Raw genomic sequence first — 20231 nt, 5'->3', positions numbered from 1 at the left:
AGAGGGGGGAAGACAGGTGGTGGTGATGGTGGTGGACACTTGAGGGGAAGAGCACTGGGTGTTGTATGGAAAACAATTTGACAATAAAATATTATGGGGAAAAAAAGAAAAGAAACCTTAAAAAAAAAAAAAGATTCTCCCACTTTTGGGGTTTATCAAATTAGCAAAAGAATTTCCAATGCTAATACCTCTTTTTCTTTTTAATGTTTATTTATTTTTGAGAGAAAGGGAGAGTGCAAGTGGGGCAGGAGCAGAGAGAAAGGGAGACAGAGGATCCGAAACAGGCTCTGTGCTGACTGTAAGCCTGACACGGGGCTCAAACTCACAAACTTTGAGATCACGATCTCAGCTGAAGTTGGACACTCAACCAACTGAGCCACCCAGATGCCCCATCTTTTTTTTTTTTTAATTTTTTATTAAAAATTTTTTTTAATGTTTTTATTTATTTGTGTGTGTGTGTGTGTGTGTGTGTGTGTGTGTGTGTGTGTGTGAGAGAGAGAGAGAGAGAGAGAGAGAGAGAGAGAAAGCATCAGCAGGGGAGGGTCAGAGAGAGAAGGAGTCACAGGATCTGAAGACAGCCTCCAGGCTCTGAGCTAGTGGTCAGCACAGAGCCTGATGTGGGGCTCGAACCCACCAACCGTGAGATCATGACCTGAGCTGAAGCCGGATGCTTTACCAACTGAGCCACCCAGGCACCCGCCATCTTTTTTTTTTAATGTTGATTTATTTTGAGAGAGAGAGTGAGAGAGAGAGAAAGAGAGAGAGAGAGAGAGAGACAGAGAGCCTGATGTGGGGCTGGAACCCACAAACTGTGAGATCATGACCTGAGCCGAAATCAAGAGTCAGACGTTTAACCAACTGAACCACTCAGGCACCCTACCAAAGGTAATGTCTAATGTGTGTTGAAAGGTATTCATACATTGCTGAAACGTGTCTAAATTTGCTCATGTCAAGATCTTTTAAAATGTCGATCATGAAGCATAGTTGTCAAGAGTGCATACTTTGGGTCATGTATCTGACTCTGTCCTTTTCCTTGGGTGAGGGATACTGGGCGAACAGTGCTGCCCATCTCAGAGGGTTATTGTGCAATCTAAATGAGACAGTACCTGGAAGGCACTGGAAGAGCAACTGACACGTGCTTGGAGCCCCGTAAATACTAGTTTTTGTTGTTATTAGTAGTAGGTTTGTTGTCAAATCAGTGATAGTAGAAAGTTTTCCCAGGGTCCTTCAGAAAAGTGTTTTAGATATTTATTTATTTTTGAGACAGAGAGAGAGACAGAGCACGAGCAGGGAGGGGCAGAGAAGGACGGAGACACAGATTTGGAAGCAGGTTCCAGGCTCTGAGCTGTTGGCACAGATCCCAATGTGGGGCTCAAACTCACAAACCACAAGATATCAAAAATGGTCAGATCTCAAGGGTAGGGGATTGAATTAGAAGGATTCTTTGCAAAGACTGTTTCTGGCTGGTCTAGGACAGGGCCCAAGGACAAGCCCTCTTTGAAGAGAGGGCTCAGAAGAGCCGGTCTAAAATTTGATCAAGGAGAGAGTCTTTGTCAGGACTTCCATGGAGCTTCTTCCCAGACAAACAGGCATAACTGGTCAACAGCATAAAAACAACAACAGCCATTTAAGGTCTTGTAATGTTTTTTAAGGCACACAGTAAATTTAAGAAAATCTACTTGGTAAGAACAGCAAGTCTGTGGCATTTGGACCATAACTTGCTCTTTCCCTTCCCTGTCTCAGCTCAGCCTGAAGGAAATGTTACCCCAGGACTCCAGCAAAGAACACAGTGCTCTCTCTCCCCCCAGCTCCCTGCTCAGGGCAGCGATAGCTTTCCAAGAGGAGCAGACCCAGATCCCCAGCACTTCCCACCGACACAAGCTATTTCTTGCAGAGGCTGTTATGGCAGGTGCAGCTGAGAGGTTCAGGTTGAGGCTCTATCTCAGAGGCTGTATGCTAAGAACATGGGGGTCCCAATTCCAGATTGCTTGGAGGGGAGAGATAACATTCGGGAGAGGAAAACTGATAAGACTAGAGGCTACTGTCCAACCTACTGCCTTCCTCTTAAAATAAGGGTGTGCTTGGGGAGAAAGGCACCATCATCCCTGCCCCAGGCTCAGAAATGCAGCTCAGAGATTTTGCCCAGAGGAAGAAGCAGGCTCTAAAATGGAGAACTCTAAAGTTCTCCTTTAAGGACAAAGTACTTGAAACAGAATGTGGAGAAGTTCAGGTCTAAGGGTGCCTTTAAAAAACAATGGAGGTTTTATGAAAAAGCAATTAAGAAAAAGCTGATTGCAGGATACCTGCCTGGCTTCAGTAGAGTGCGTGACGCTTGGTCTCAGGGTTGTGAGTTCGAGCCCTATGTTGGATGTAGAGATTACTTACATAAAGAAAGAAATCTTAAAAAAAGAAGAAGTAAAGAAGAGACTGGTAGTTTCATGAATGATACCAGTGAAAGCATGAACCAGCCAACTTACCAAAGAGAACCAGGGAAAGGGACATCTAGGTAGAGCCCCCTGGGCACAGAACAAACCTCAGACACTGATCTCAAAAACTACCCCTGCAAGGGAGTAAAAACTTAATTGGATTAGGCTGTGGAGCAATTTATGTCCCAGGTTTGTCACATAAAATAGCACAAATTGGCAATTAGTGGAGCCCACAGCTGGCAGTGATCAAGGAAAGAGCGGAAGAGAGCCCTGTGAAGTCCCACTGTCATCGCACAGTGATGGTGTGCAGGCCCAATACTGCATCCAGTGAAGAGCAACATCAGAACTAGCCGGGGTCCAGCTCCTGCAGGTCCAGGGCTCCCTGAAGGATGGACGGTGTCGGCGAAAAAAAGTGAGAGAGCCTCGGCTTCTTTCTGCTCACCAGGCAGGCATCTCTGCTCTGACCCACGAGTCAGCTTTATTTATGGAAAAAATGCATGGGGTACAAAACAGAAGTGGCAATTGCCTTAAACAATGATTTCTGATGACAAACTCTTTGGTATGTAAAAATTTCCCAGAACATAGATTGATAGAAGGCTCATGCATAATCTTTATCAATAGTGATTGAAATAGGTGACTAGATGCTTATCACATGGGAAAGGAAGGGATCTTTAGCATCAAATACAAGGCAATGTTTTTAGCATAGAAAAGGCAAGAGTTAGTTCTTTGTTAGGAAGAGTCAATAGCCTGTTTTTAAGGGGAAAAAACAGGTTTTCTCAGGAAATGTAATATTTTCTCCTATAATCACAAAAGAAGAAACTCCTATAACAACTCTTTTCATAAGGTACAATTCACATATTTTTAGCATAAGAAGGCAAATCACTCCTGATATCGGTAAGTCAAGCACCTTAGGGGTTGGTGCTCAAGCAGAAATTGAGTGGCAGTTGAGTGGGTGATGATGCCAGTCACTATCTGATGGTGGGAGACCTTGCAAACCCACCTTACCTCACCAGGAGATTATGGCTCAACTTACGAGTTCAGAAAAACTGGCTTCCTGCAAGAACTTTCACACTGTGAAGGAAACACACTTCACTAAAACAGTTCAGTCAGTTGACAAACAAACAAGTAGGGGCATTCACTTTTGAATATCCCCTGTATTAATATCTGTAAAGAGATCGTTCCTACTATTCTTCCTTTCTAATCTTATATTCTAATACACTTTTGCCTGCTGTTCAAAATAATAAATAAACAAACAGGTAAACAATAATAAACTCTGGATGAAGGGGAGGGGGTTGGCATCCAGGGTTGCTACAGTATATTATCTGGAGTGTCTGATTTCAGCAAAAATTATGTAACATTCAAAGAAACAGGAATGTGTGACCCATACATAGGATATAAAGTAAGCAACAGAAACTGCCTGTGAGGACAGATGTCACATTTGACAGACAGACTTCAAAATAGCCATGTTCAAAGAACTAAAAGAAATCATGCTCAAAGAAATAAGAGGAAATGGTGACAGTCTTCTATTATGCAGATAATATCAATAAAGAGATAGTAATTATAGAAATAATCTAATGGAATTTGTGGAGTTAAAAAGTACAATACCTGAAATAAAAAAACTCATTGGAGAGGTTTGATGGAAGATTTAAACTGGTAGAAGAAGGAATTAGCGAGCTTGAAGTTAGATCAATAGAGGTTATAAAACCCAAAGAACAGGAAAAGGAAGAAAAAGAAGGCAAATGAACAGAGCCTCAAGAGAATTCTGGAGTGACTCTAACATTAGACAAAATAGGGTTTAAAACCAAAAATGTAACTAGAGATAAAGAGGGGGAAGTTTTTAATTATAAAAAGACCAACCTGTCAGGAAGATATAATAATAAACTATATATACCTAACAACAGAGTCCCAAAATTTAAAAAACAAAACTGATGCATGATGGGAGAGATAGACAATTTGACAATAATTGTTGCAGACTTCCGTACTTCATGTTCAATAGCGGGTAGAGTAGGTAGAAGATCAAGAGGAAATAGAAGGTTTGAAAACTATACACCAACTAATCTACCAGACATCTATAGAACACTGCCCAACAGCAGCAGAATATGACTTCTTCTCAAGTGCACACGTAGCATTGTCCAGAATAGACAATATGCAAGATCATAAAACAAACCAATAAATTTAAATGGACTAAAATTATTCAATGATCTCCAACCACAGTGATATGAAATTAGAAATCAACAATTGAAAGAAATTTGGGAAGTTCACAAATATGTGGAATTAACACATTCCTTAATAACCAATAGGTCAAAGAAGAAATAATGAGAGAAACTAGAAAATACATTGCCATGAATGAAAATGAAGATACGGTATAATTAAATTTATGGTATAGGGTTAAAGCAATACTGGGAGGGAAATTTATAGCTAAAATACCTTATTATAAAAGAATGCTCTCAAATCATTATGACTTAACCTTCTATTTTAAGACATTGAAGGAAAAAGAAGAGCACACCAAAACTAAAGCAAGCAAAAGGATGGACATAATAAAGATTAGAGCAGAAATTAAACAGTGAATAGAAAAACTATAGAGAAAAATCAACAACCTAAAAGCTGCTTCCTTGAAAAGATCAACAGAAATGACAAAGTTCTTAGCTAAACAGTCCGAGAAAAAAAGAGAGAAGTTTCAAATTACAAATATCAAGAATGAGAGGGAAGAGGCACCTGGATGGTTCAGTTGGTTAGGCGTCTGACTCTTGATTTGGCTTAAGTCATGATTTCCTGGTGTGTGAGATCAAGCCTTTCGTTGGGCTCTGCACCGACAGAGTGGAGCCTGCTTGGGATTCTCTCTCTCTCCGTTTCTCAGCCTCTCTTCCACTTGCATGCACGCATATGCACTTTCTCTCTAAATAAATAAATAAACTTAAAAAAAAAGAATGAGAGAGGAGACATTATTACAGATTTAATAGACATAAATAGATGTAGAAAAAAATCATTGGAGAAAATCCAACACCCTTTCAGGATAAAAACATTCAACAAACTAGGAATAGAATGGAATTTCCTCAACTTGATAAAAGGAGTTATGAAAAACCCAGAGCTAACATAGTACTTTTAAATGTGAGAGACTAAATGTCCTAAAATAAGGAAAAGAGAAAAGAATATCTACTCTCACAACTTTTTTGGTACTAGAGTTTCAAGCCAGGGAACTGGGGAGAAGGCAGGAAAGAAGGAATCTAGATTGAAAAGAAAAAAATAAACCCATGTCTATTCAAGGCAATATGATTCTGAATTCCTAATGAATCCACTAAAATCTGTTAGAAGTAGTAAAGGAGTTTAGCAAGTTTGCAAGATATAGAATATACAGAAATCAATTGTATTTCTACCACTGGATTATACACTTTAAATGAGTGAATTGTATAGTGTGTGAATTATGTCTCAATAAAGTTGTTAAAAATTCATTTGTATTTGTATACACTTGCAATGATTATTCCAAAAATTCAGTTAAGGAAACAGTTCAATCTGGGGCACCTGAGTGGCTCAGTTGGTTAAGCCTCTGACTTTGGCTCAGGTTGTGATCTCACAGTTTGTGGGTCAGAGCCTGGAGCCTCTTTCGGATTCTGTGTCTGCCTCTCTCTCTGCCCCTCCCATGCTCATGCTCTGTCTCTCTCTGCCTCTCAATAATAAATAAAAGTGTTAGAAAAAAAGGGAAACAATTCAATTTATGGTAGTATCAAAAAGAACAAAATATTTAGGAATAAATTTAACAAAAGGAGTGCAAAATTAGTATCTGAAAACTACAACACATTGTTGAAATAAATAAAAGAAGATCTAAATAAATTGAAAGCATCCCATATTCATGAGAAGGAAGGTTTAATATTTAAAAAATGACAACAGTCAGGCACCTGAGTGGCTCAGTCAGTTGAGTGTCTGACTTTGGCTCAGGTCATGATCTCATGGTTTGTGGGTTTAAGCCCCACATCAAGCTTTGTGCTGACAGTGCGGAGCCTGCTTGGCATTCTCTGTCTCTTTCGCTCTCTGCCCCTCCCCTGCTCATCTTCTCTCTATTCCTCTCATAAATAAACATTAAAAAAACTTTTTTAATGATAATACTCTCCAAATTGACCTACAGATTCAATGCAGTCCTTATCAAAGTCCAAGCTAGCTTCTGGATAGAAATGGAGAAGCTGATCCTTAAATTCATATGGAAATTCAAGGGCAAGACACTTGATTTCAGCTCAGGTCATGATCTCAGGGTTCATGAGATCCAGTTCCATGTCTCAGGCTCTGTGGTGACAGCGAGCTTGGAGCCTGCTTGAGAGTTTCTCTCTTCCTCTCTCCCTGCTCTTCTCCCTCTCATGTTTGCACGTGCTCTCTCTCTCTCTCTCTCTCTCTCTCTCTCTCTCTCGCTCTCTCTCGCTCTCTCAAAATTAATGAATAAACCTAAAAAAGTATTACTATAACAGTCTTCAAAAAGAACAATAAGGTTGGAGGACACATAATTTTTTAAAGTTTACATATTTATTTTGTGAGAGAGAGAGAGGCAGAATCTCAAGCAGGCTCTGCATTGTCAGCAGCTGATTTGGAACTCAAACTCAAGAAACTGAGATCATGACCCAAGCTGAAATCAAGAGTTGGATGCTCAACCAACTGAGCCACCCAAGCACCTCAGAGGACTCATCATTCTTAATTTCAAAACTTACTACAAAGCTACAAGAATCAAAACAGTGTAGGAAACGGCATTAGAATAGACATATAGATCGATGAAGGAGAATTGAGTCTCAAAAGAAACCCATATATTTATGGTCAATTGACTTTTGACAAAGATGCTAAGATTATTTAATATAGAACAGTTTCTACAACAAATGGTTCTGAGGGGCACCTGGGTGGCTCAGTTGTTTAAGCGTCTGGCTTCGGCTCAGGTCATGATCTCATGGTTCATGGGTTCGAGCCCCACGAAGGGCTCTGTGCTGACAGCTAGCTCAGAGCCTGGAGCCTGCTTCAGATTCTGTGTCTCCCTCTCTCTCTGATCCTCCCCTGCTCATGCAGTCTCTGTCTCTCAAAAATAATAAAAAAACATTTAAAAAACCCCAAAAAATGGTGATGAAACAATTGGATATCCACACACACAAAAATGAATTTAGACACTTTCCTCACACCATATACAAGAATGAACTCAAAATGGATCTTAGAGCCAAAACTATAAAACATTAGAAGAAAACATAGAGGTAAATGTTCATGACCTTGGATTTGGCAATGGAGTTTTAGATATGACCTCAAAAGCATCAGAAACAAAAGAAAAAATAAATTTCTTAGCTCAGTCTGCTATAGCAAAATATCATAGACTGGGCAGCTTACACAATGGAAATGTCTCACTTTTGGAGGCTGGAAGTCTGAAATCAGAGTGTCCGTGTTTCTGGCGAGGGCTCTGTCTCTGGCTTGCAGATGGTTGCAGTCTCATGAATGTTCTTAGCAGCATTATTCACAGTTAAAAGGTGGAAACAATCCAAATATCTATCAACTAATGAATGAATAAATAAAATGTGGTGTATCCATACAATGGGAAATTACTCAGCCATATTAAACAATGAAATACTGATAAACCTTGAAAACATTATGCTAAGTGAAAGAAGCCAGTCATAAAAGACCACAATTTTATGATTCCATTTACATGAAATGCACAGGCAAATCTCTTGAGACAGAAAGTAGAGTAGTGATCTCCAAGAACTAAAGAGAGTAGAAATGGGAGGATGGTGGCCAAATGGTGCAAGGTTTCTTCTGGGTGTGATAAAGATGTTCCAAAATTAATTGTGGTGATGGTTGCACAAGTCTGCGAATAGACTAAAAATCATTGAATTGTATGCTTTAAATGGGTGATGTGAAATTAAAAAAATATATATATATATCAGTCTCTGCCCCTGGGCCCTGGCACAAGAACCTAATACCCTTATAACTTCCTAAGTGATCAGAGCACTAGGAGGATCTTTTGTTCTAAGATCTGGTTTTTGAGGGGCACCTGGGAGGCTCAGGTGGTTGAGCGTCCGGCTCTTGGTTTTTCTGCTCAGGTTATGATCTCACGGCTTGTGAGTTCAAGCCCTGAGTCAGGCTCTGTGCTGACAGTATGGAGTCTGCTTGGAATTCTCCCTCTTTCTCTGCCTCTTCCTGGCTCACACACACACATTCTCTCTCTCTCTCTCAAATAAATAAATAAACTAAAAAAGATTTGCTCTTTGGCGCTGATTCCTGACAAAATTTCCTGGGTGACAACAATATCTTTTGTTCTAATGCGATGACACTTGGTGGGTTCTTGGAAAGGGGGATGACTGGTCACCAGAAAGACCGAGCCATGATTCGAAGCTTGGAATTTTTAGCACCACTGCCCGTTCTCCAGAACGGGAAGAGGGGCTGGAAATGAAATCATGATGAGGCGTCCATAGACATCCTCATAGTATGGAGTTCACAGAACTTCTAAGTTGGTGCATGCTTCCCTTGTGGGGAGGGTGGCACACCCCAGCTCCACAGGGACAGAAGCGCCCAAACTTGGGGAACTGCTCGACCTCACCCTACATAGCTCTTACTTTGGCTGTTCATCTGAATCCTTCATCATATCCTTTACTTTATTTCACTTTATTTTTTAAGGTTTATTTATTTATTTTGAGAAAGAGAGAGAGAGTGTGTGAGTGCATTCAAGTGCAGTAGGGGCAGAGAGAGAAGGAGAGAGAATTCCAGGCAGGTTCTACGTCAGCACCTGAGCCAATATCAAGAGTCAGATGCTTAACCGACAGAGCCACCCAGGCACCCCTATCATTTCCTTTATTTTCTTATAAACTGGTAAACTTAAGTGCTCCCTTGAGTTCTGTGGGCTGTTCTAGCAAACGATCGAATCCGAGAGTGGGTGGGCAGGTCATGGGAACCTCTCACTGGTAGCCAAGTAGGACAGAAGTGGCAGGAACCCTGGGACCTACCACTTGCAACTGTGTTGAACTGAAGCAGGGGTAATCTTTTCTTTTTCTTTTTCTTTTTCTGATTAGACAGCATGTTTATTTCCTTCTGTACATTCACCCTGTATTTTATTTAACAAATAAAACCACTATTGGTATTCCAAAACATTATTGAGAGTAATAAAGAATTCCACCTCCCACTTCTTGAATATCTGCTGCTATCTCAATGCATCACACAGATAAAAGGCTGATGCAAACCTAGCATGGAGTTAGGCATTTACAGGGTGACTGTGACTTCCAAAGCAAGTTTTTGATTTTGATCTACAGGTTTTTAATTCTTTGCCTTGGTGTTTGTGACCCTTTTTTAAAATGACTGGAATTAGTATTTGCATCCATTTCAAAGGTATTCCAGTCTGGACTCCTGCAAGGCAGCCTGCCCACTGGCTGCAGTTATTTCCTCCAAGAGCAGATCCAAGTGTCATTTAAAGCTGAGCTGAGGGGCGCCTGGTGGCTTAGTCGGTTGAGCGTCTGACTTCAGCTCAAGTCATGATCTCGTAGTTTGTGAGTTTGAGCCCCATTGTCAGGGTCTGTGCTGATGACTCATAGCTTGGAGCCTGCTTCAGATTCTTTGTTTCCCTCTCTCTCTGCCTCTCCTCTGCTCACGCTTGTCTCTCTCTCTTTCTCTCTCAAAATAAATAAACATTAAAAAAAAAAGGAGTAACTCACTTAACAGCTGATGGCATAAGTGTCTGTGGCAGGCTCAGTATCAGGATTCTGCATGTAACAGTTTCTAGACCTCCAATTTGACATTAAGCCTATAATCTGGTAGAAAGGATTATTTCCTTAACTCTCAAGGCAGCACTGAAAGATAAGGTTGTTAAATTCAAGGACAGTCTTCCATTTTTTACTGCTGGTGAAAACCCACGTGTGAGGGCTTCACTGACACAGGCTAATATGTGAACATTGTAATGTTCATAGGGAAACACCTTGTTCTGTATCAACAAACCTATTCACCACTTCCTCCATACACCCGTTCACACTAGAGGTAGGGGTAATCTTCTGGGACCAAGTTTTCACCTGTGGGGTCTTGTTAACGTCAGAAATGAACTCAACCGTAGGACACCCACTGATGTCACTGAGAACTGCTTGGTGTGGGAAAAATCCCCGACATGTCGTGTCAGAAGCATTGTGAGGAAGGCAGTGTTGTGAGAGTGAAGGAGAAACACACTGAAATAGAAGTGCGGTGGGTTCTTTTTCCTACTTAGGTGAATTGTAGGGTATGTGAGTTATATCTCAGTAAAGTTGTTACAAATAAACTTGTTATAGTTGCTTCTACTTAGAGACGTGAAAGGGAGGGTAATCATGAGTTTGTGCAACTGGCCCTTTCACGTATTATAGCTCCACATCTCTGAACTCCCTTCCGGCACCAAATGTTACTTGTCTATTTCAGCAACTAACCCCTCTTAAGTTACCTCCTGGTACTGCTGTCTGCCAGCCAATAGTTTCCTTTTAGCCGTGTTGTCATCTAAATATGGCAATGTTTGTGCAGTTCCTTGAACGTTTTGTTGCATATTTGCCCTGATTTATCAAAGGACAGTGGAGAATGGAAAAATAAAGTGCTGACGTTAATGATTTTACACTTGAGACAAAGAAAGATATCATCTGGTAGGTCAAAAACAGAAAATTTGATGCTTATTGAATTTAAGCAAGCCTGTCAACTGTATCCAATTATTAAGGAAAACAACACAATTTAAAACACGTGTACAAAATGCTGTAACTCCATTGCCCAAGTTTGTGGCTAAGAGGTAGGGTGAAGGTAGAGCAAAATGCGGAGATCTTAAAAAAAAAAAATGCGGAGATCTTTTAATTATGTTCATTAGAATATTATTTTGACACACTGTTTTGTTTTTCTGACTATTTATTTATTTATTTATTTATTCATTTTCACTCAGTGGTTCTTCCCTGGTTCAAAATGGACTTCTCCTAGGCAGCCATGCCTCAGGGTAGGGCTGTTACCGCATAGTGAAGATACCAAAAAAGTCAATCCCTGGCCTTTGAGGTTTAAAATATGTTTTAGAAACCCAAGGCAGAGATTAAAATGTTGTGATAAGAAGCTTTTGAAGTTCAAAAGCTCGAACCATCAATAACCCAGGGCATAAGCTGATGCTATAACCACAGGCATATAAGAATATATGATCAGTCAGAGCCAGTTTTTCCAGAGCTTTTCTTTCTCTCAAAGAGTAGATAAAAGTTCCCTGAGCTTGTAAGGAGAAGAAAGTCAGAGCAGACGGGAGTTTACCCGCTGGTGAGTCCCTAGGAAGGAATCTTGTGGCCCAGTCTCTAGAGCTGGATCTCTCAAGGTATAGGAGCCCTTGAGAAGAATGGCCTCGTGGCTGGGCCGGGCTGAGAGAGTCTGAGGCGACTTCCCGGGGAGGCAGAGCGTCAGGGGAGAGTGGGTGGTGCTCCTGAGGGGGGAGAAGGAGTAACTGAGTCCAGAGACACGGAGTCATGACCACGATCATCATGGTCTGGCAGTTGGAGACCAAGTGGAAATAGGATGTCTTAGTAAATGCCAGCTTGGACAGACTGTGACAGAGGACAAGGAGACATCCCAGTCTATTCCATCTCTCCTCACTGGTACGCTCCAACCCCTGGGAAAGGGAAGGAGTGTGTACATGGGTGAATGTTGCCGGGTGGGGGGCGCTCTCTTTAACTGACCAGCATTGCCCAGATTTGACAGACAAGATGTTTTCACCATCTGGCAGATGCGTAGCTCCGAAGAGAACTTGCTAAGTGGGGGTGGGGGGAGGTCACACTTCTTGTACAGATGAGTTTGGGGCCTTACATAAGCATCTATTATATCCAGGTTGAGAATCAGCATCAACCAGCTTCACAGAGGAAATTTTACAGTCCAGCGAGCTGTTTGCAGTGATTTAGTGTGTTACAGGCTTCTTTATCAAGGGAGAGAACTGCAGTGTTTAAATCCTCTTTACAAATTATTCAAGAGCATTGAAAAGACATTTTACAGTTACACAAGGTCCTGCACTATCATTTGCATAATTACTATTAGCAGATCTTTATAACTGACATCAAAGTTAAATTTTCTCCTTAGCAAATATCATTTTAAGTCAACTGGATGAACGAGGAATTTTGAGTTGCAAAGTTACACCAGAACATTGAATCTGATTGTCAGCATTTAAATACAATCTATCTTTAATACTTAAAATAGTCATGTATGTAGTGCATCACATTCAGATACAAAATCTTGGGGTGCCTGGGTGGCTCAGTCGGTTGGGTAAGCCTCCGACTTCGGCTCAGGTCATGATGTCATAGTCTGTGGCTTCAAGCCTCATGTTGGGCTCTGTGCTGACAGCTCAGAGTCTAGAGCCTGCTTCAGATTCTATGTTTCCCTCTCTCTCTGCACCTCCTCCACACACCCTCTCTCTCTGTCTCAAAAATAAATAAAACAGTAAAAAAATTAATGAAATTAAGTGATTATATATTTGAGACTTTAGAATTCTTTTTAGCTCTCAAATTGTATCCCTTCTCCTCTTCCTTTCCTTCCAAACAAATAAAACATGTAAGTATCAAGTTCAAATTTCAGGCATTCCACTTGCTAAAACATGTTCCAGGGAAGTCTTTCCAGGGAAGGCAAGGATTGTCTGAAGGGGGATATAACTTTCCTGCTCACTCCCTATCCCAGAAGATCTAAATAAAAAAAGATCAAGCCACCGAATGAATCTTGTAATAGTTCATCTATCTTTATCATGGATTTAGCCCATCCAATTGCGACACGAGTTAGAAATGGAAAAACTCACTGGAGTCCGTTCATTTACTGTCTTGAGCCAAAGGCATGGCGGAGTAGAAGTGGTGCTGGCTCTGTGAGTGCACATCTCAGGGTTTGGTTTCAGCTCTTTGCCATTTTATGTATTCGTCTGTGTATTTATAGATATTTTAAAACATTTAAAATTGTATTAAAACTATATATTTTAAAATGTTATAAAATTGTGAAATATATCATGCATGCAAATATGTTCTAAAACCTATAGAATATCGCTGCAATAAATACCCATGTGTGTACCTTTTTAAAAACATTTTTTATGTCTTTATTTCATTTTGAGAAACAGACAGAGAGTGAGCGGGGGAGGAGCAGAGAGCTTGGGAGACACAGAATTGGAAGCAGGCTCCAGGCTCTGTGCTGACAGCTCAGAGCAGGGCTCGAACCCACAGACTGTGAGATCACGACCTGAGTCGAAGTCGAACGCTTAACCGACTGAGCCACCCAGGCGCCCCTGCGTACCCTTTACCTTAGAAATATAATGTTACAAGTCTCTTTAATGTGCTGGTGAATCATATGGGGATCGTGTTCAAATGCAGATTCTGATTCCATGTTTGGGGAAGAGCCTGATATTCTGCATTCGTAACCAGTTCCCTGACAACACCGGTATTGGTGGTGCTCAGGTCACACACTGAGTAGCGTGTTCTAAGAAGGCTCCCATGTGCCTCTCCCTAATACCACCCGTTTATTCCCACGCGCCCCCCTCCCCGTGAGAAGCACTATCTCAGAATTTCTGTCAGTCACCCTTTGCTTTATTTTAAATAGTTTTACCATCTGTGAATGCATTTCTAAACATTATAATTGTTTAGTTTTGCCTGTTTTAAAATTGTACACAAACGGAATAATACTCTGTGCATCCTTCTGTTACCTATTTCTGTCCTGATTTCACTCAAGCTTATGTTTTAGAGACATCTTCATGTTAGGGCATGGACCTGTACTTCACTATTTCTGTCATGTGACTGCGCCCTATTTTATTCATCCATTTCTCCTGTTATAGACATTTGTGTTACTTCTGCTTTTTCGCTATGACAAACAATGCTACTATGAGAATGTTTCATACGGCGAGAGTGCAGGAATTTATATGGATTACATGCCTGCTCATAAAACCACGGGTTCAGCTTTTCTTTCTTTATTTATAAATGTTTATTTATTTTTGAGGGACAGAAAGAGAGGGAGAGGGAGGGGCAGAGAGAGAGGGGGACAGAGGCGTTGAAGCTGGCTCTGTGCTGATAGCAGAGAGCTCCATGTGGGGCTTGAACTCATGAATCATGAGATCATGACCTGAGCTGAAGTTGGATGCTTAACTGATTGAGCCACCCAGGTGCGCCTGCCTCAACTTTTAAATGTCATGTCTAATTGTTGGCAAAGTGGTTGGTACAATTTACACACAATCATTACTAACACTTGGATTGTCTGAGTTTTAATTTTTACTGTTTTGGAGGCTATACAAGTGTATTTGGGGATTTTAATTCTCAGCTTCTTAACTGCCAGTGAGGTTTTCGAATGCTTATGGGCCAACCACATCCAGCCTATCTTATTAGCTGTGAAAACTTGAATGCGTTGCTTAACTTGGATCATCTTTTCTTCATCAGTAAAGAGAAGAAAATAACATACACCTCCCAAGATACTGTCCTTTGTGGGAAGGACCTGCTGCGGTAAAATGGCATTTACTTAGCTGACTTTTAGATGGCATTTTGACCAGTATCACTCTTAGGACCTGGTGACTGGAGGATGCGTCTCGGAATGATGCGACAATCAATGCGGAGATGATGCATTCAGAGAAGCAGTCTGGGGCAAGGAGAGGGCTGAATCAGTTTGTTTTAAACACAAAACAAAACAAAACACCTAACATTCATTGTCCTGTTGGAGGTAACTCTAATAGTTTTAGGTAAATTTCAGTGGCTTAACAAAATAGAGGGCAGGTCAGTTCCTGTGTTCCCAGTTAGGAGGCAGCTTTTCTCCCCTAATTCAGGAAACCAGCTCCTTGCCCTTGGCTCCACTATGCCCTACGGCCATGGGGTCCCCGGCTTCCAGCAGTGGAAATAAGAGCCAAGAGGTCCTAACACCCACCCGCTTCTTAAAAGTCCATGCCCTGAAATGAAATCTCTCTTCTTTTGTTTTTAAATGTTTTATTTATTTTTGAGACAGAGAGAGACAGAGCATGAGAGGGGGAGGGGCAGAGAGACAGAGAGACGCAGAATCTGAAGCAGGCTCTGTCAGCACAGAGCCGGTCACAGGGCCTGAACCCACAGACTGTGAGATCATGACCTGAGCTGAAGTCGGAGGCTTAACCGACTGAGGCATTCAGGAGCCCCTTGAAATCTCTCTTCTGACCACATTTCTTTGAAGAGACGGAGTCACACGCCTACATCCAGATGCAAGGAGTCCACAGAAAAGTAATCCTGGCTGGCGTGCCACCTGCCAGCAACCACAGGACATGATGGAAGGGAAGCCATGGTCATACACAGTGTTAGTTAGCCCATGATAACGCCCCACACTGTATGACAAACTCCGGTGGCTTACTGTGCCATCCCCACTTAGGCAACATGATGCCCCTGTTCATGTTGATTCTCCTCTTACTGTTTATTTCATTTCATTTTGGTTTATTTTATTATTTTTTTCTTACTGCTCATTTAAATTTTTAAAAATGTTTTATTTATTATTGAGACAGAGAGAAACAGAGCATGAGTGGGGGAGGGTTAGACAGAGAGGGAGACACAGAATTGGAAGCAGGCTCCAGGCTCTGAGCTGTCAGCACAGAGCCCACTGCGGGGCTCGAACCCACAAACCGTGAGATCGTGACCTGATCCGAAGCCGGATGCTTAACCCACTGAGCCACCCAGGTGCCCCATCTTACTGCTCATTCTAACATAGATCACACACAATGCTGACAAAGGATCAGGGAAGAAGACATGTAGTTTTCTCACTTCTTAGCTTTTGCCTTGCTCTTTCCTCTGCCGAGGACCCCCTCCTAGACTAGACTGCGGGCTCTGGGAGGAGAACATACTGTGTTCACTCTAGAATATAGAGCATGGGAATCTGTGCTTCCCAAACCTTCACGTGAAGACTTGTGACACTGCAGATTCCGATTCAGTAGATCTGAGCAGGGCCCTGGATTCTGCGTTTGTCACATGCTCCCAGGTGATGACAGTGGCGCTGCTCCGAGGGGAACGTTTGTGGAGATGTCCATTCGTCCATTTATCGAACAGACCTTTACCGACTGCCTGCAGTGTACCAGGCCGTGAGGGCACAGCAGTGAACGGGAGGGACAGGATAATAATTAGCCACTCCTCAGACTGAAAGTCTATACATATTTGTTCAACGTTTATTAAGTGAATAAAAATTGTACAGCAGAGCCGTATCAGAGGCATGATGTGGTTCTGGAGTGGTTGTGGGGGTCCAGCGCTGATGGCCAAGAAAGAATTCTAGAGACATCTTTGGTGCAAGAGATGATTTTATTAAAGTACTGGCGAGGGGCGGGGGCTGGACTTGTGGGCGGAAAGAGCTGCACTGGGGGTTGGAGGAGGGACTGATTATAGACTGTGGAGTTGGGGGAGGTAAAGGCAAAAAGGAGGTTTCCAAAAGGACCCTGAAGGCCTAGCCATTGTCAAGCTAAGGTTGTTTTTCCCCTCTAGCAAAACATTAAGAGAGTAGGGAGTTCCCAGAGAAATGTTATAGGCTGTATTTTTGTATTTGTCAATGGGCTGCAGGTTATAAAAAGAAATTAATTTTATTTACATTTTCTTCTTGCCTCTGTTCCCCATGTCACTGTGGAGGGGAGGGTGATGTTAGGGCTCGAGGAATCTGAGTCTGTGGGTCTCTAGAAATTACCTTTTTTTTTCTTGTAAATTATTAAAACAGTTACAAATTGATGGAGACTTATGTCCTACATGACTGTGATCTTTATCAACCATTTGTTTTTCCCTTTCCTTTGTTCTTGGGCAGCCTGGAGTGCCTGAGGAATGTCACACGAACCCCACCTGGTGGGTGGGGGCTCTTGGACCTCAGCTTCCCTTTCCCTCCCTCATCAGGTGTATTTAACTTTTGTATTTTTTCCCCTGACTTTAATGCTCTCAAAATGTTTTCCTTTTTTGTGGCTTCTTATTCTGTCCTCAGGAGTTCTTGTGTTTATATGTGTACTTACTCTTGGGTGATACATTAAATCCTTTAAACTTTGATAAGATCACTCTTAGTAAATGCCACTATGTCGTGTATAATTTAGTTTCAGAAGTCAAGGTAATTGTGACCTCCAGCTTTGGCAATGGCCAACTAGCTGATCTCAGAGTCACTTCTACTGCTTGTGGGAGCATCATGCAACTCAGGTGTGTGACTCAAAGAATACTCAACAGGGATAGTTCAGATCAGGCGAGGGATATTTTAAAATTTTCACCCAAAGAAATAGTCCCCCTCAATTATGTAGACACATGAGTTAACCAGCACCTTATTTCTGATTTATTCTAGTGACGGTTTAGAATCCCTTGTAGAAGATAGTTCTACCCAACTGGCCAGCGACAAAGACAAAACTATGTATTTACTAAATCTCATTTGGTTTTCCTCTCTCTGGGTAAAAAGAAAGACTACATTTCCTGGTCTCCTTTGCAATTATTTTAAACTCAAAGACTGGTTTCATGCTGATGGCATGTGGGCTGACGTGATGTGAGCCAGCTTCAGGCCAGGTAATGAAAAGCACTCCATAAGACTTTCTTGATTATTTCCCCCATCGTTACAATCTTGGAGGGCACAGGTTGAGATGGGAGTGTTGGAAGATGACAGGGCCCAGAGAGGATGGATGGAGAAAAGTGGCCCTGGAGAGCCACCTGATTCATTTTATCTTCAGCACAGGGGAAAGCCTTTGTGGTGTTAACTCACCTACGTGACGGCGTTTATTTTTCACTGTTCGACTACTCATCCAGGTAGAACGTACACAATGTGGTACACCTAATTGCCTCATAAATATTTTTCCAGATGAATGAATTAGATTCATTTTTACCAGCTCTCTTTGCCGTGACGTTCCAGTCCTGACCTCTGTTGTAAGCGTGTACCGAAAACTTAGTGACACGTTAATGGACTGTGGAGGCATTTCATAAATATTGGCTTAATGAAAGAAGATAGAAGTGAGAGATTTTCACACTCATTTTCCTAGAAAGGGTTTAATTGTTTTAGCATGAAGTATCAGAATCAAACATGGTCATTAAAAACATTTTGGAGGGGTACCTGCGTGGCTCAGTCAGTTAAGGGTCTGACTCTTGGTTTCGGCTCAGGTCAGGATGTCAGGTCAGGTGAGTTTAAGCCCTGCGTTGGGCTCTGCGCTGACAGCATGGATCCTGCTTGGGATTCTTATTCTCTCTCTGACCACCCCCCCCCCAGTTTGTGCATGCTCTCTCTCTCTCAAAAATAATAACATTTAAAAAATCGCGATTCTCTATAGAAAGAACGATATTTGCTGTTTCTTCCTTATTTCTTCCACTTCCTTCTTCCAGGGCTACTCTCCATTAGGTCAGTTTATAATGTGATTCAGTACGTTCCCTCCCTAAGGAATGTGGTGAGGAAAGGCCTCAAGATAAGGGAAGGCAACTTGGTTAGGTATGTGCGTATGTGACATTCCTCACAACTCTTTATGTCTGTATATGACATCCCTCACGACCCTGAACATGAGACCACCCAGTCAGACTATACGTCTATACTTTACCCATATTTGGGAGACAAAGAAGATGCCTAAAAGGCTACGCCACACAGCATTCAGTTTTTTTTGGGCACAAACCCTCTGAGCCCGTGCCAGCACAAATAAAGCTGTTTCCTGGAAAGAAAACCTCGGTGTCACGACTCTCTGTGAGAGAGTCCGGCTACATCCTCATTCCAACAAATAACCTTGCAGGACTCAGCAGGGAAAGATACTGACCTGGAGCTTCCTCTGCAGTGCATCCTTCACCTCCTTGTTGCGGAGGCTGTAGATGAAGGGGTTGAGCATGGGGATTATGATGGTGTAGAACACGGACACTATTTGGCCATTGGTATCATTAGAGGATCCGTGAGGCTGGACATAGGTGAAAACCACAGTGCCATAGAAAATGGCAATGGCCAAGAAGTGGGAGGCACAGGTCGAGAGGGCCTTCTCCCGTCCAGCTGCTGAGCGCATCCTCCCAATGGCCACCAAGACCAAGCTGTAGGAGGTGAGGATGACTGCAGCGGGCAGGAGGGTAACCAGAGCTGAGAAGATATAGAGGATCACCCCTGCTGTGGCTGTGTTGCCACAAGCCAGGCGCAGAAGGGGTGGGATGTCACAGAAGTAGTGTGTGACCTGGTTGGGCCCACAGAAAGGCAGAGCAAAGACATTCCCAGTCTGGATAGCAGAGTTGGCGGCACCAAATGCATAGGAAGCGGCTACCAGCTGGACGCAGGTCACCTTGGTCATGACAGAACCATAATGGAGGGGTTGGCAGATGGCCACAAAGCGGTCATAGGCCATGGAGGCCAGCAGGAAGCTCTCAGCTGTCACGTGCACCACAAAGAAGGTCAGTTGGACCACACAACCCTCAAAAGAGATGGTCTTGTCAGAGGCCAAGAAGTTGATCAAGAGCTTGGGTGTGACCACAGATGAGTAACAAATATCTAGAAATGACAGGACACTGAGGAAGAAATACATGGGCCTATGGAGACAGGCGTCTGTGAAGATGAGTGCCATCATTCCCAGGTTGCCCACCACTGTTACGGCATAAATGAGCAGGAAGGCTACAAACAGAAGCTCTTGGAGATCTGCGTAACTGGAGAATCCCAACAAGATGAACTGGGTAACTGGAGTATGGTTGCCAGTTGCATAGGCTGGTTCTCCAGGTGTCATCTGTGGAGGTGACAGTTGATAATCAAACAGTATTAGCCAAGCATGTCCCCACTGTGCATAGGACAATGAGGGAGAGCACAAAGCAGGTGCAAGGCTTCTTGCACAAGAAGCTAATGGGAAGCCTCATGCCCTAGTGGAAAGGACATAAACTGTGAAGCCGGCAGACTTGAGTCCTAATTCTGATTATGGCACTAACCAGT

The 20231-nt window shown here is 42.4% G+C and overlaps 1 protein-coding gene across 1 annotated transcript; it reads right to left on the bottom strand.

Annotated features, from left to right (window-relative positions):
- Window positions 1-14612: 14612 nt before the first annotated feature.
- Window positions 14613-20031, bottom strand: LOC115272306 (olfactory receptor 1052-like). The gene is made up of 2 exons (XM_029915390.1): window positions 19093-20031; window positions 14613-14981 (listed from the first exon to the last, which is right to left on the bottom strand). The coding sequence occupies exons 1-2, from the start codon at window positions 20029-20031 to the stop codon at window positions 14949-14951; spliced, it is 972 nt and encodes a 323-aa protein (XP_029771250.1). The 3' UTR covers window positions 14613-14948.
- Window positions 20032-20231: the final 200 nt, after the last annotated feature.

This window comes from Suricata suricatta, chromosome 11 (genome assembly GCF_006229205.1).
Source record: "Suricata suricatta isolate VVHF042 chromosome 11, meerkat_22Aug2017_6uvM2_HiC, whole genome shotgun sequence".
Lineage (NCBI taxonomy): Eukaryota > Metazoa > Chordata > Mammalia > Carnivora > Herpestidae > Suricata > Suricata suricatta.
The sequence above is the reverse complement of the archived record's forward strand: the minus strand, read 5'-3'. Positions and strand labels throughout refer to the sequence as shown.

Excerpts from the sequence above, each read along its gene's own strand:
- LOC115272306 (XM_029915390.1), bottom strand. The coding sequence starts at position 20,031 with ATGACACCTGGAGAACCAGCCTATGCAACTGGCAACCATACTCCAGTT. Across the intron at positions 14,982-19,092 it reads CACTGCAGAGGAAGCTCCAG|ACTGCTTCTCTGAATGCATC; the intron begins GTCAGTATCTTT and ends TCCTTGCCCCAG.